The 15,183-nt window shown below is 39.5% G+C and overlaps 1 protein-coding gene across 2 annotated transcripts; it reads left to right on the forward strand.

Annotated features, from left to right (window-relative positions):
- Positions 1–1,191: 1,191 nt before the first annotated feature.
- rab11fip5b (RAB11 family interacting protein 5b (class I)) lies at positions 1,192–13,176 on the forward strand. 2 transcript variants are annotated; one of them, XM_007568825.2, is made up of 6 exons: positions 1,192–1,989; positions 4,887–5,416; positions 6,029–6,623; positions 7,177–9,606; positions 10,978–11,113; positions 11,977–13,176. In XM_007568825.2, exons 1-6 carry the CDS (start codon positions 1,607–1,609, stop codon positions 12,235–12,237), a joined length of 4,335 nt encoding a protein of 1,444 aa, XP_007568887.2. In that variant the 5' UTR covers positions 1,192–1,606; the 3' UTR covers positions 12,238–13,176. The 2 variants fall into 2 exon arrangements, with proteins under 2 accessions (XP_007568887.2, XP_007568888.2); XM_007568826.2 differs by lacking the exon at positions 7,177–9,606.
- The last annotated feature ends 2,007 nt before the right edge of the window (positions 13,177–15,183 follow it).

The following is a 15,183-nucleotide window of genomic DNA, read 5'->3' on the forward strand; positions in this document are numbered from 1 at the left end:
AACATAGTTGTACAGTGGAGAAATGTTGTTGCTTCATTTTATCCATAACTCAATCAAAACTCCTAAATAATTTGTAGAAATTCCCCTGAAATGAGTTCATGTCGGTGTTAGAGTCGAGATGAAACTACAGCTCCTCCGTCTGGAGGTTTTCAGGAGGTGATTGTGAAGTTTTTTCAGTCCGAGCTGCAACAAACCACAAGGTGGCTCTGCAGTTTCAAGGAAGATGTAAATTACTAGTAAAAACTATTGTCATGAAGACATCTGTGCAGATGATTATCGGGAAGATTGCACTCTCCACAACAGACTTATGGAAAGTCTGCAGCGTTGTGCTCCAAACTGTGAGCTTTCCTTAAAGAATAAAGTTTGCTGTGTCTTTTACATGGTTTCACTGTACAGTGCAGTTCAGTCTGTTGTCCAGGTGAACACACAAGTATTTATACTCCTGCATAAATGCAGTTAGGCATGAACTCCGAAAAGCTGAATGCTGAAAATAAATCAGAGCTTGCCTCAAAATAGTATTACTCTAAGCGTGTGCATTTTCCACTAATAGATTTGCTTGTTCTTCAGGTATGTATTTTGCTTACTTTTCAAAAACATGGAACTTTTGAGAGACATTTTGCATCCATTCATTGCCTATGTGTAACCAATTTACCTCACAGTGATGTTATTGGGCTGTTGGAGAAAGCTGCAACATATAAAGAAGGAAATATGACAGGGATTTGAACCCACGACCTCCTTGCTGCAAGACAATAATGCAATTTAACCTTAAACATTACTGTGTTTTCATGGACAAAATGATTAATATTAATGAGAACATCTTCTTGGTAAGATTTTGTGCAAAAACACAAAATCTTACCAAGTAGTTTAGGTCTGGTTTCTCGTGCTAACATCTTGGTACACTTGAAACAAGACAAAACTAACTTACAAGTAAATGTTCAGCAAGATATAGGAGCTTGTTTTAAGTCAATAATAACTTGGATGGAAAAAAAAATATTAGTTCAATTGGCAGATTATGACCATATTAAGGAATTATTGACTTAAAACAAGCTCATACGTCTTGCTGAACATTTACTGCAGTCAGTCTTGTATTCTAACATAGGCTATATTTACACCGGAAACTAGACTTACTGATCAAAACGCGGCGCAGGCAGGCTGCTTTCTCTGTACCTTCACACAGCTTTCCTGTGTCTCGCTGGATCAGACGCAGCTTTGGGTGTTTCTCTTTAATTCTGCGGCATCTCTCTCCTCTCAATGCGGGCCTGCTGTGGTGGAGGAGGGCGGGCCGTGGAAACACACAATGAGCAGATTCCGGACCGTCAACTCGTTGATGATGCGACATGAACGGGAGCAGATGATTTCTGCTCCACTATAACGTGATTTACATAGACTGAGTTTAAGCAGCAAGAAGCGGCTGAAACTGAAGACTGAAAACTGAGGCTCGTCGGAATATTGGGAGATTTTTTTTTTTTCCCCCTGCAGCGGTATTTTTTGCGCAGCACTTAGGAAAAAAGGGGGGTATGACCTCCCGATCAGCTGATCAAACACATCAGTGAGTGAAGCTGCGTGTGTTGAGTTAAGGGTGGTGGGTGGGGGGCAGCGGTACAAGATGATGATGTCCTTGATAGATCTGGACGATGATCAGCGGTGGGTGCCTACTCATGTTAATGTCACCGTGCTCCGCGCCAGGGGGCTGCGAACCAAGGGCAAGCACGGCAGCCGCTACCTCTACACCATCATCCAGGTGGGGAAGGAGAAGTACACCACCGGGCTGGTGGAGAAGGCGGAGGTGCCCGTGTGGAACGAGGAGTGCTGCTTCGAGCTGCTCCCCGGGATCCTGGAGGAGGGCGGCCGCAGCGCGTTCCCCCCGGGGAGCGGAGACCTGGTCCTCACCGTCATGCACAGGGTCCTCATCGGGCTGGACGTGTTTCTGGGTCAAACCATCATCCCTCTGGATAAGATATTCCAGGACGGAATGTGTCCCAGAGATGAGTAAGTTTCACATTTTCATTTCAGTTAACTATCCTCTCACTTTCAGACAGTGTTTTTTATAGTCAAGGAAGACTCTGGTATTTTTAGTTTGTGAAGATCAGTCATGTGCATCAGCTGAGCTCACCGGTTATCCTCAGTGAGTTAGTTAAGAAGGAACCAGAACTGTTCTGCAAGAAAGGATGCAAGCTGCAGAAGCAACATCCTCAGAAAGACCTGACCTATGGACTGATGTAGCAGAGGTTCCCATAATGCACCGCAAGTAAACAAGATGAGTTGCACTTTTCGCTGTTGCACGAGTCTTCATCGTGACCATGAAGTCAATCTTCATGTAAAAGTAAAATTCCCTGACAATCTTGTACAGTTTCAGAGAAAACATGTCTGACAACAGCAGCCATTGTGTCTATAATTTTCTATTAATAGAAATCACATAAATCATTATTCATGTGGCTGCTGAGATTGAAACACATTTAACTTTCTTATGATGTTGTTATATAAATAGTCCAAGGCTGTGACAGAAAAATACAGTTAGTAGTTGGGAAAAGATTTTAAAAGTTCATTATGTGAGAGTCAGATGGCCTTAGAGAACATATTGCATTAAATGCCCCCTAAACCCTGTGATTGGACTGAGCCTCAGCTGAAGATTAGGACATAAAAACAAATATTTCTGCAAACACATAAATGATCATGAGTTTACAATCTTAATAGAAGGTGAACCTCAAGGCTTTGTAGCCTCCAACATGTTTACAGAATTTCACTGTCCTTCCCTGTTCAACTTTGATTCCACCACCATGTTTTACTCTGGGCATATTGCTAAGTTTGATCTCTCATGACCTGAACACTGCCTTCCAGATCACACAGTTTAGCACAATGTGTTAGACTGCTAATGTAGCTTTATTATTATTATTATTATTATTATTATTATTATTATTATTATTATTATTATCATTATTATTATTTTAGCTTTATTTCAAAAATGCCTTTCCTGCTTCACTCTTCCAATGAAACTATAATTGTGAGATGTATAACTAACATTTATGCTGTCAACGGTTCCTGGCTGTTGTAGTTTAGGCCGACAGTCATGAATTGATATGTTTACAGCTGTGCCAAAATATTTCTGTTTATGTAGAAAGGATTAAACTGTGCTCTGTGAAATGTCAAAAGTTAGTAATATGGTTTATGAACTAACCCTTCCACTAGTCCACAACTTCATCACCTAACTGCTGTGTTGCTTGGTACTTTGATAAACTGGTTCTGGTTACATTGAATTTTATTAAAAGGTGTCAGAGTAAAGGGGGATGAAAACAAATGTGTGCCACAATTTCCTATTTTTCTTTTTAAAAAAGAAAAAAAACTAAATTATTGATACTTTTCTTCCTCTTTGCATCTGTTTACTGCCTATAAACACACTGAATGAAAAAATAAAAATATTTCTGGAAAATCGATGACGAACATTACCCAGCTGACAGGTTATATAAGAGCCTGTGGATACGGTCAGTTTCTTTTTATTGGAGTTCTGCTTTAGATTACTTACTGGCTGTCAAGTCTTGAAAAGACTCAACATCGTTCTTTTGTAATGGTTTTTGCAGAGTATTAAGTGGCTGACTCACCAGTTCAATCAAAATACCATTAGTGGTCGTTTTCCCTCCAAACTCATGTCTTCACTTATTACCTTTTTTGGCTCACAAGTCAAGAGGTACAGTTAGGCAGAAGTAAGTATCCACTTTTCTGGGTCCAGAAACCTTTTTCCTATCATGCAGGTCTTCTGTGATGTCTTCATCGTTTACATTCAATGACGAAAAGCAAAGTGTCATACTTAGAAACAGGTGATCGGACAACATGAAAATGATCACTTTCAGTGGAATGTCAATATAAATAATATTTATTATTATCAGTCTCAATTATTACCTGTGAATGCTAGTGAACTACCCGTGTTTAATGCAACAACAGGTGACGTATCTGGCCTTCCTGTTATTTGAAACACTGGAATAGAGTAAAACAGGAACATCTGGCTTTAATTGAAGATCCTGCTCCCTCTATGCTCACTGAATTCCTGCTGTTCGTTCTGGCTTTGTAGCATTTTCTGGGGTCCGCTCAGTGGACCTGAGAGGGAGGAACAGAGCAAGGACTGAATTCATTGGTTGACCCAGTTTATCTGTTAATGCTGTTTTTTTCAGCAGACCTTTTTTGTGCACTTTGAGAATATGAGTTTCCATATGTAGCTGTGAGGCCATCGAATAATTTTGCCAAATGTAGAACTAAAGCACACACCGCTGATCTTTATCTAAACGTTTTGCAATAACTGGGATGCTTTTACTCAGAGAAACTATTATTTTTATTGCTCAAGTTCTTATTTAAGCTCTAAAAGGAGTGTATTATGTAAAATCTGCTGTTTTTAGCTTTATCTTATAATTTCATTCCCTCATCAAAAACATACCTGCAGTATTGTTTTTTTATCATACATCTTTGAGGAATCACTGAGTCTCACATAGCAGTCATTTAGGGGTGCCTAAACGCTTGCCCATACAAAGCCTCCAGCTGAGCTTCCGTCCTACAGAGCACCCCTTCCCTTACGCATTCCCCACAAACTCCTCCAGACTAGTGGCAGCAGCAGTTAGAAAACACCTGGTAGAACTGTCGTAATTGAGGAGCATTGTTATTATGACCTGCTGAGGGTGGAGGGTTGGAAACAGTAGAAACCTTTTAAAGAGACAGAGGTCCATTTAAAAGTGGTCAAATTACAAAGTCTCACTTCTTTTAAGTTGTCAGCTTTTTTATGACAACTAAAGGTAACATAGTTACTTGATTGTGCTATGAAATGGTGCTACATGCTTGGAAAATACAGAATAATGCCCCTTTAAAACAAAGATGCATTGGACATTATCTCTTTTTTTCTGTAGGTGGTTCAAGCTGAACTCCAAGGCGGGTAGAAAAGAGAAGGAACGTGGGGAACTTCAGGTGACGGTCCAGTTCACCCGCAACAACATGACAGCCAGCATGTTCGACCTCACCATGAAGGACAAGCCCCGGTCTGCTTTCAGCAAGCTCAAGGATCGCGTAACTGGGAGGAAAAGGGGTGATGTGGAGTCTTCCTCAGCCATTGTGCCAGGCCGCTACGCTGCGTTGTCAGGGTCCCTGGGGCAACCGTTTGGAGAGGAGGGAGGGGTTGGGGTGGAGTCAAAAGAGGTGGAGATAACAGAGGAAAAGAGGAGCAAGATGAAAGATTTCTTCAAGGGAAGACTGCGAAAGTCATCTGACACGAGGTCGTGCTCTTCTCTGGCCTCAGAGAGCAGCTTGTCTTCCATGGCCAGTGATAACCTTGGCCCTCCACCCAGCCTGGATCTGCTGTCAGATCCCCCCAGCTCCCCCATTTACACAAGCAAAGTGAGAATTGATGCACACTATGGGGAAGCAGACCTAGCAAAAAAAGGTAGGTCTGAAATTATTTGCAGAATTATTAAAGTAATCAATGTTTTTAGTGAAACTGCAGATGTCTGGCACTTATCAAAGATAAGTTAGTCTCAAAAGCAACAAAATGATAGAAATTTTACAATAATGTTAAATAAAAGAAATTTATTTAGATCTTCTTTATGTGGTAGCTATATAGCTATGCATAGAGCTACCAAACTCAGTCATAGATACAGCAGTTTCTGAAAGTTATGGTGAACCTGATCACATATATGCATTTCAAAACAAATAGACAAATATAAATTGTACTCATTGTACTGTAGGATAAGGCTTCTGTCTTTGCTGGTTGCTTTGAATGTTGTCTATTCATTGGTTGACACGAGGAATTCAACAGTTTCCCCGTTTTTGAAAAGTAAATACATTCCTTGGTAATTGCTTTTGGAAACATGTTATTTTGGACTGTTGGTTATGTTTCTGTGCTTATGGCAAAGAAACTAAACCCAGCAAAGCTCCACTTCTGTAAAAAAGCTACACAAATGTAGCCTGGAATATTCTTTTCAGCTGCTGTTCACATAATCCTTCATATTTTATAATTTAAAAAGTGATTATATCTCTTCTTATTTCTTTCTGACAGTGCTCACCACCCAGCACACCACCAAGATTCTTACGCACAAGCGAGCCTTCAGCGATGAAGCTAGTAAGATCACCACAGCCCTCCCTCGATCAAATGTCGCGGTGGAGTCTCTCAAGGGTCAGACCATGACTCAATCCAAGTCGTCTCTCTGTATAAATGGAAGCCATGTCTACGATTCAGAGCCATCGACTCCAAAAGGCTCCGGAGCACTCCCGTCCAAACTGGTTCTGCTGGAGAAATATTCACCACTGTCTCGGTCTCTGCAGAATCTCACAAAAAGGGGAGAGGAGAAAAGTTCCTTTACCGAGGGACGGCGCTGGTCCTTTGATAAGCTGAAGAAAGAGGAAAAGGAGGAAGAGAAAGAAGCATTAGCTCAAGAGGCTCAGACTGGAGATCCCCCTGTTCAGGCAGCAATGCCAATCGTATCTTCAGCAGGTTGTTCACCTGAAAAAGGAAGGAAACTGAGAAAGACGTTGTTCTCTGCAGGGAGGAGCGATTCTCTGCCTACTAAGTCAGACCTAAACCAGGCCAGTGCTTCATCGGAGGGAAGGCTCAGAGGTTGGTTTGGCTCCGGAGACTCCCAGAACAAGCCAAGGTGAGTCAGAAATCATCATAGGTTTTCCACAGTTATGAACATATTTAGTTTCCATTTGGGGCATACTGAATGAAATGGGTGTCAAAATCAAGCATTTGTTCTGCTATGTGCTCATTTGAAAACAGAATTACTTATTTTTGGCCTTTTTAGAATCACATGGTATCATCATCACTATCCGTATTTTCATATTTGGCACTTCAGCATTGGCATTTTTTTTCAGCGTGTCTTTCTCTCCAAACTGCATCACGTGCACACAGTTGCTCACCCAGCACTCACCAACACTCTACCTGAAAGTGTAGGTGGAGCTTGAATTGCTACTGTACATCACTTATTTCTTTCTTTGCTTGATTATTTTGCAAATGGGCTTTGCTTTTTCTTATTTACGTTTCCACAATTCTGCTTTTATGACCTGATATCTTCAAACTGAACTTAGCTGAGAAGGTTTATCCTAGTTAATGAGCTAGTATTCTGTTTTTGTAAACTGATTTTCCCCAGCTGGTAACCTGGCACATCATTAACCAAGAGGAATATTGTGCCCTATTTTCCTCTACAGGCTGGAATTTTCTTCTATGGTAGAAAGCAGCTCAGATGTACCCCCTTCCCTCTCTCCTTGCTCCCCAGTACCTCCTCCATGCTCCTCTCCCTCTGCTTCTCCCTCTGGTCATGTTTCACCCGACAATCACAGTCACATCACCCTCTTCACCCCTTCCTCTTCTCCTTCCTCAAACCCTCTCTCTCCTTCAAACCCTTTCCTGCCATGTATGCAGCGCAACCCCTTTTTTGAGGAGCTTGTGGCAGAAGAGTTAGAGAAGTTGCCTTCTGTTGCTCCGTGCTCCTTACCAGACTCACCCCCCTTTCATTACACCACTCTGCCAGCAGACACTAATCCCGAAGTCAGCAGCAAAAATAGGGTTTCAATAAAACGTGAGCGCCCCCGGCCAGTTGCTAAGCAGATATCACTACCTGCTTTAGTGCCCAAAGGAACCATGCCTGGCTCCCCCATCCACTCCCCTCCTTACTCCATGCCTGAGCATCCAGGAGAATGGGAGGAATCTTTTGATGCCTTTGCCTGTAGCAGACTCAACTCCCCTAAAGGTAGATTTCCTCCAGAACAGCCCAGAACCAGTCCAACCTTATCTTGTAAACGTAGCTTTTCTCCGGTGGAAAACATTGGCTGTAACTACACACAAGAACTGCAAAGATGTAATGACGAGCCTCCACCTTTACCTCCAAGGAGACTTGTAAGGACTTCGGTGAATGAAATTTTCTCAGATGGCTGGCTGCACAGAGGCCAGGAACTAGCTGTCCATAAAGAAGCCTACCTCCTCTCTCAGACTGGTGTGGCATCTTTGCAGCGTGGCAGGGAGGGTGAATCCAAAAAAGAGATTCCTTCTCCCAACACAAGTTCAAGCAGCGGAACATCGGAGTCTATAGGCGTCCACACCCAGCCATATACAAACAACACCTCACTTGGACTTATATCTGAAGAGAACCCCAAAAGGTTCAAATATGAACCTTTGGAAGATGTAGCTGACTGTTGGGGTGGAACATTGTTTGAGCAAGACTTGTACAGACGTGCGTGCAGGGGAAATTATGGACAACAGAGACTAAACAGTCATCATTTATCAATGAGCACTGAGGAAAATGCAGGGGATAAAATCTCATTCAAGAACTCAGGGTCTGGAGGGCTTCTTGATAGTGACCATTTCAGCGTACTGTCCAGTGTTCCCGCTGATGTACCAAATATATCATATACTACGGCAGAGGAGACAGAAGAACTGAACCCATGTGAATCCACATGCCTCAATAATAACATATCTTTTTCGCTAACACTAGGAGACCTTAACATGAATGTGAACAATTCAGATTTTGGTTTCATTGACTCAGATGGATCTTCTCAATCTGAAGCAGCCGATAATTTCAAAAGCAATCTAGGAGAGAACGCTCTACCCCAAGGTTCACAATTAGACATTTACCAGAAGGAGACCACATCTGGGGACATATTCACATTAAAAGACACCTATATAACCACTTTGAACTCTTCTTTTGAAGTAACTGCATCTTCTAAAAAACTTTGCAAAGTACCACCAGTTTGCCAAGACAACTGCCATGACTGTCTATGCGAACTAGCAAATGAAACATTGCGTGGTCCCTGTGTGTCAAAGAGCCAAGGGATTGTTGCTCCATTGCAGCAAAATCCTGCATCTAACTCACCAGATGTTGAAGCTGAACATAGAGGTGAACAAATAAGGTGTGATGACGACTTTGTAAAGATAAAGAAAGACTGTGATGATAATGGGAACCCAGAAGACAACTTGGACAAACCTAAGCAGACCGAATCATTTTCAGGAGTTGTTAGTGCACGAATCAAACCAAAAGGAGTTTCTAGACAGAACAACAGTGACAGCCCAAGCAGCCAAAGCAAACATGGAGACAGAGAGTTTGTGCAGTTTCTCTCCCTCGTCCAGAACATTTCAGAAGTCAGTGAAGGACCATTGTCTTATCAACCAACTAAATCAGTGCTGTCTTCCTTACAAGTTCTTGAACACCCCAACAAGTCTAAATTGACCTCTGTCAGTGACCAAACACACCAATTTATGTCTAACACAATATCCCCAATACCTTCATTGGACAAAGAAAAAACGACTCCAATCAGCTTTGAAGATCTTCATGCAAAAGTTGCACCATACTGCAGAACCCCTTCCAATACAAAGATTAGAAAATCTTTGCAAGAACATGAACCCTGTTCTCCCTCCATCCCTTCTACACTCCCCCTGTCAGCTGACACCCTGGTCTGTTGCCCCCCCATACACGCCTCAAGCACAGGGCCTAGTGCTAAAGTCAGCACTTCGCTGGCTATGGCCTCCTCCACCCCCTCGCTGTCTGCCACCTTCACCACTGACCAGCCCCTGACTGATGCACGGCACTCACTTTTACCTGAGGAGACACAGCCTGCTGGCAGCCTGCCCCTTCAGGAGAGCAGGTGAGACTCCTCGCACTAGGACATGACCTATTTTTTTAAGATCTAGACAACAAAACATGAAAATGGGATGTCTTTTTTTTTTTTTTTGGCTTAAATCATTGTTAATATTGTTTTCTGCTGTGATGGTTTGTTTGATTTTGATCACATTCATATTAAGGTTTGCGTTCACATCCAATTTTATTGGATGGTAGCAGTTGCATTGCTTCTGTTTTTTGCTTTACATTTATGTAAATCATCTCATGCTTTAATTTTTTTGGGCTAAAAGATATTCTGTTGCTTGCTTAAAACATTGCACTCCATTAATTTTGCTTGTTTTGCTGCTACTTATGCTAGCTAGTAGCTAATGACACCATAGTAGAACCACTGCTGTTGCAGATTCAAGCTTTTTCTACATACAAAAGAAAGAAATGGACACTAATATGTACAAATTAATAAGGATGGTACAATTCAGGCTAAATGTTTGGGCTGCTAGATGAAGGATTTAAAAGAATAATATTATATATATATAAACAATAAACAATCAATAACTAGCAAAGAGAGCAGCAAGCACGGCTGGACAAAAAAAAACAAAGGTTTTTTTTTTTCTAGACCGATATGTTTTGACATTTGTTGAAAACAGTTTCCTTTTAAAAAATATTTTATATCTTAATGCTTCCTGTGATATTTTAAGTACTTCACTAATACTGAAAAATAATAACTTTGAGTCTTTCCCTCAGTAGAAACATCCACACTGAAAAGAGTAGTTGTCAGTGCAGCCTGACAGTGGTTGATTATGTTCTTTCACAAATTAGTAAATCATCTGATGTTTGAGTTTCTAGCTAGCTGGCCACTGGTGATTGCTGTTATTTTTTTATTAATGCACATTTGTTTAAGCAAGGAGATACCAGACAGCTGATTCTTCTCCATAGCTAATTTATTTAAACATTGATTTCTTCTTCTTATCCTAAGGCTCAGTTCCAGCAAGTGAAAATGGAAAGGGCAATGACTAAACAGTGAGAGCATATTATATACAAACAAGCTAAACACAGTGATTCTGGTCAACTTTTTCTATACACCTATGTTCAAATTCAATATTTAGTTTTGTAAATAATTACTTGTTATTGACTAAATGAATGAACTGTATATAATTTTCCCCTATTTTTGACTTCAATTGTTTCATAAAGAAATATGCTTTATTTACTGATGGCCTTTATGCATTCTGCTTTTACTCAATATGTACTTATTATTAAAACATTCTCTGTTGTTCCTCAAGTTTGAATTGCAAAACTGAGTCATTCAGAAACTACATATGGTAAACAAGCATTTTGCATTATTGTAAACTTTGCAGCATGTTAGTGTTGGAATGCTGGTCCCAACATCTTCCCTTTTCAGGTCTCATCCAGTGAAACCGCTGACATCCAGCCAGCCTGAGAAGAAAGAGGGTCGCTCAGTTCTTGAGAAGCTAAAATCTACCATAAATCCAGGACGATCCACCCATCAAGCCACACCTGAACCTGAGAAGAGTCAGGTACAGATAAAAGAGATACATTTGTTTTTAGTCTTTCATACAACAGTTTTAAAGTCTTTCAGATTTTTAAAGAAACAGTTGAGTTCTGATTTCAGGGCTTCAGTTTTGTGACCAAAAGTGTGTCAGTCAAGATACAGACAGACATTTCTGACATATTGCTAAGACCTAAATTTACATTTTCACTGAAACAAGAATAAAAGAAGCACCTTTTTGTGTCTGTTCAAAACCTTCAAAACATTTCAAAGTGCAATAAAATAAAACCTGCAGGTCACCAAGTTAGGTTAATAAAAAATTGAATGTTTTTTAATTGAATATTACATGCATAATGCATAATTAACAGGTCAAAAACACTGCTATTATAACCATAAATATTTCATTTTATTTTTAAATAGCTGCTTGGTATTTTTTATATTATAATTTACATACATAGATGACAAATGTTAATTTTCAGTCACTTATGTAAAGATGTGTAAACACAAAGTTGAGACAGAATGCCTTTTAGTTTTCGGTCATTGATTTGAATGGACTTAGGGGACATCTCCAAACGACTCAGAATAAATAAACAATGAGAAAGGTTATTTATAATACCTTTTAAAACAGCTTGGACGGAGACAGATAATGAGCTCAGACCAAGTAATGCTCAGATAAAGCTGATGGTAGATAAAATCAAATAATTTCATCTTGGACTCTGCTGACCTTCTTAGATCTTGTGTAATAAGAGAATCTAAAAAGACGGAAAAATGTCTCATTTACAGAACAGAAAGGTTTACAGGAGAGAATAGTTGATAGTTTTGATTTTGCTTAGAATAAAATGCAAAAAGTTGGTGAGTAAACATAATTACATAAATCTGCTCCCTCTGCAGGAGGTTACCGCAGACAGAGTGGCTCAATATCAGCACCTTACCAACATGGAACTGATCTCCCTGCTGCTGCAGCAGGAGATGGACATGGAGAAGCAGCAGGCAGCATCTGACCAGCAGGGGGCGCAGCTGCAGAAGGTTGAGGCAGAGCTGAAGAAAGTGAAGGCGCAGGTCCGAGACCTGGAGGACTACATTGATAATCTGTTACTGCGGATCATGGAGCAGACTCCCACACTGCTTCAAGTACGCTCAAGGCACAAGTAACTACTGAGCCAGTGTTGTTTTGGAGATTAGCAATGTGTGAAAGGATTCTTTCATTCAGACAGGAGGTATTCTGGAGAAACGTTCCATTAATTTGGACTCACAATCATCCAAATTGTCTCACTGCTAATACTACTGCCTTGTTGATGTAGACGTAATATTAACTTTCATGCATGCTGGTTACTTTTTCCCAGTTTGGCACAAACAGAAAAACTGAAGACATGCCATAATAAAAGCTTTCATAAAAGCAGACACAGATGATTATTTCACACAGCTCTCACACAGTAGTAGAATAACTTAAAGTAGTCAGCTTTTGCCACTTTATCTTAAAAATGGTGGCTTTTGCATGTGCTTAAATTAAATGCAGACTGAAAAAAAAAGTTTTTCTAGTGCTTTGAATTAGCTCTTATAGAATTTACAATTAGACACGATTTGTCTTTGAAATAAAAAGTTTGATTTCTGGCAAAACAATCTAATTTCAGATTATTTCATGCCATAAAGAGTAAGTTAAAGAGTCAATTTAAGCTTATTACTTCTTCTGAAAGAAAAATTAAAACAACAAAAAGGAGGAAAACAGCGTTGCAAACTCACAAATGTTAAAGCAACATTTAGTACGTCTTAAGAGAGTTGAGGACAAAGCCTTAGTTTATGCATTTTTAAGAGTTGAAGACGTTATTTTGTTCAAGTTTTCCCTGAACTTGTTTTTCACACTTGAACTGAACCAATGACAATGTTTAATGCGACGATGTATGTACATCATCGCATTATGTACATACAGAAACAGTAATACTTTACTGTAAACAACTATATAATGGTATTGTAAGTTACTTTACTTTTTTCATGATAATGTATTCTAATGCTACCCTGAAGCACCACTGTAGTTAGCTGCAATGCTTTATATGACCGCAAAACTGTAATAAAATAAAGTGCACATGAACAGAGGTTTATATAGTTAGTTTTTTTTGTCCCTGATGAAGTCCCATATACAGTGTTTCATCAGCAACTGAAATGACAAATTAATTTGTTCTGTGGTTTTTTTTAATGATGCATTTTTTAATGACGCTTATTCAACACATAACAGCGATTTTTGAAGCAAGAGTTAGGTTACCACCTACCTCTTCTGTCTTTCTACAGGCGGCAGAGCTACCACACAGGTTTCTTTACTTACTGTATATTCTTTGCTAACATTGTTTGGTTTCTTGGCATGAATCTAACATTTAAACTTAACAAATTTACAACAAGCTTGAAATAAAGAAAAAAGACATGCTTGAGTTTGATAACAAATGTGCTCCTCTAAACCAAACTTCCTTATTATAGTCAAGCAATGTAGACTATAAAACTTCTCTTCAGTAACCATTGGCTTGTCAGTGCATCCAGCTTTAATTTTCCGTCATGCTAGAAAGTGTTGGCTTCTTTCTTTCTTGCTAAGCCCTCCCTCAGACAACTTGATGTACAATGTGTGGACAGTATCTTTTTTCCAGCATCTTCCAGTTTGAGTCTTGTTTATCCCAAGGTTGCTTCTGAAAATTACAACTGATTTCCTTTCATCTAATCAACATTTAGGGGCGGACGCTTGTAGTTGTTTGTTTGTTCTAAACGATGCCAAACAAAATTTTGAAAGTTTTTATTTAAGGTCTTCCCAAATTACTGATCTTAATCTTACTACTGTATGAACTATGACTAAAATAAGTCTCTATGTCAGTGGCCAAACCAATTTTCCTGAGCTTTGCCATCACTGATAAAATGTGGTTAGATATATTGCCAGAATTATGCCAGAACCTTTCTGATAACCATGGACAGTGTGTATCTAATGGGATGTTTAAATGAATCTAAATGTATTCATATATGAGTCTACGTACACTAGAGAAAATTACCTTTCAGTTCAAATGTGTGTTTCATCAGCAACACACATCAGCAACAGAACCCATGTGATGATCCCACATGGGTTCTGTTTTTTAATAGGTTATCAAAATAATGAACAGTAAAATGACATCAGCTGGTGCAGAGACCACACTGACTGGGAGTACTTTGCAGCAGATGTGGTCAATTTTGACCACTAGGGGGCGCCCCTGACTATTACAATCAAGGACCTGCTCGATCAGCACCTCTGTTTTGCAACCTGATTATGTAATTGATTGAAAAATAACTTGGACTGCAGAGATCCCGTATAGCGCTTCCAAAACAGGTTACATAATCTGACAGAAAACCTGCACAGGCTTAGAGATGTAGCTCCAGTGAATTGCATGGTTCTGAAAAAGCATAGAAATAATTAAATAATTGCTTTATGTGATTGTCATAAAACTGTCATGTAGATACCAGTGTTGGCCATATGGATTTTGTTTAATTTAAATGGCATCATATTTACACATGTGCTCATGCTCCTGTGTACAGAAGGTCATGACTTCTTTGACGTGAGATTTGAGACACTGAAATTCCCATTGTTCAAATTTCCATTTGAGCACTGTTTTTTCGATGATGATTTTTAAGATACCATACATTTAATTAGACTTTTTTGTACTACAATTACACAGAATTTTTATTTTTTATTTTTGTGAGCACCCTTACTTAATTATTATTTGAATATAGTGATGTAGTGTTTCCAGTCCAACTGACTCAAATCTGGAGTCATCCTTTGTCTGTGTAGACTATTCGACACAGACAGAATAGACTACACAGGCAATTCTGTCTTAATGCAAAACTTTTTAAATGCAAGTTTTACATTAATCTTTGCATTGAACTTAATGTAAACGTTTAACTGATCAGTATAAATCTCAGAAGTTGCTCCTGGAATCTTTAGGAGGATATTGGTGTATTTGTGTGTTTGCATTTGGGCCATACACACTCTGTTGTTAGAACAGTGCTCTATTAGATGTTTTCAGTTTATGACACCATTTTAACATAACATTTTTCACTAATTAGCTCCAACAAACTTCAAAGATTTTAACAAAA

The sequence above is a fragment of the Poecilia formosa genome, unplaced genomic scaffold, assembly GCF_000485575.1.
Source record: "Poecilia formosa unplaced genomic scaffold, Poecilia_formosa-5.1.2 Scaffold231, whole genome shotgun sequence".
Lineage (NCBI taxonomy): Eukaryota > Metazoa > Chordata > Actinopteri > Cyprinodontiformes > Poeciliidae > Poecilia > Poecilia formosa.

Excerpts from the sequence above, each read along its gene's own strand:
- rab11fip5b (XM_007568825.2), top strand. The coding sequence starts at position 1,607 with ATGATGATGTCCTTGATAGATCTGGACGATGATCAGCGGTGGGTGCCT. Across the intron at positions 6,624-7,176 it reads GACTCCCAGAACAAGCCAAG|GCTGGAATTTTCTTCTATGG; the intron begins GTGAGTCAGAAA and ends TTTCCTCTACAG. Across the intron at positions 9,607-10,977 it reads CTGCCCCTTCAGGAGAGCAG|GTCTCATCCAGTGAAACCGC; the intron begins GTGAGACTCCTC and ends TTCCCTTTTCAG.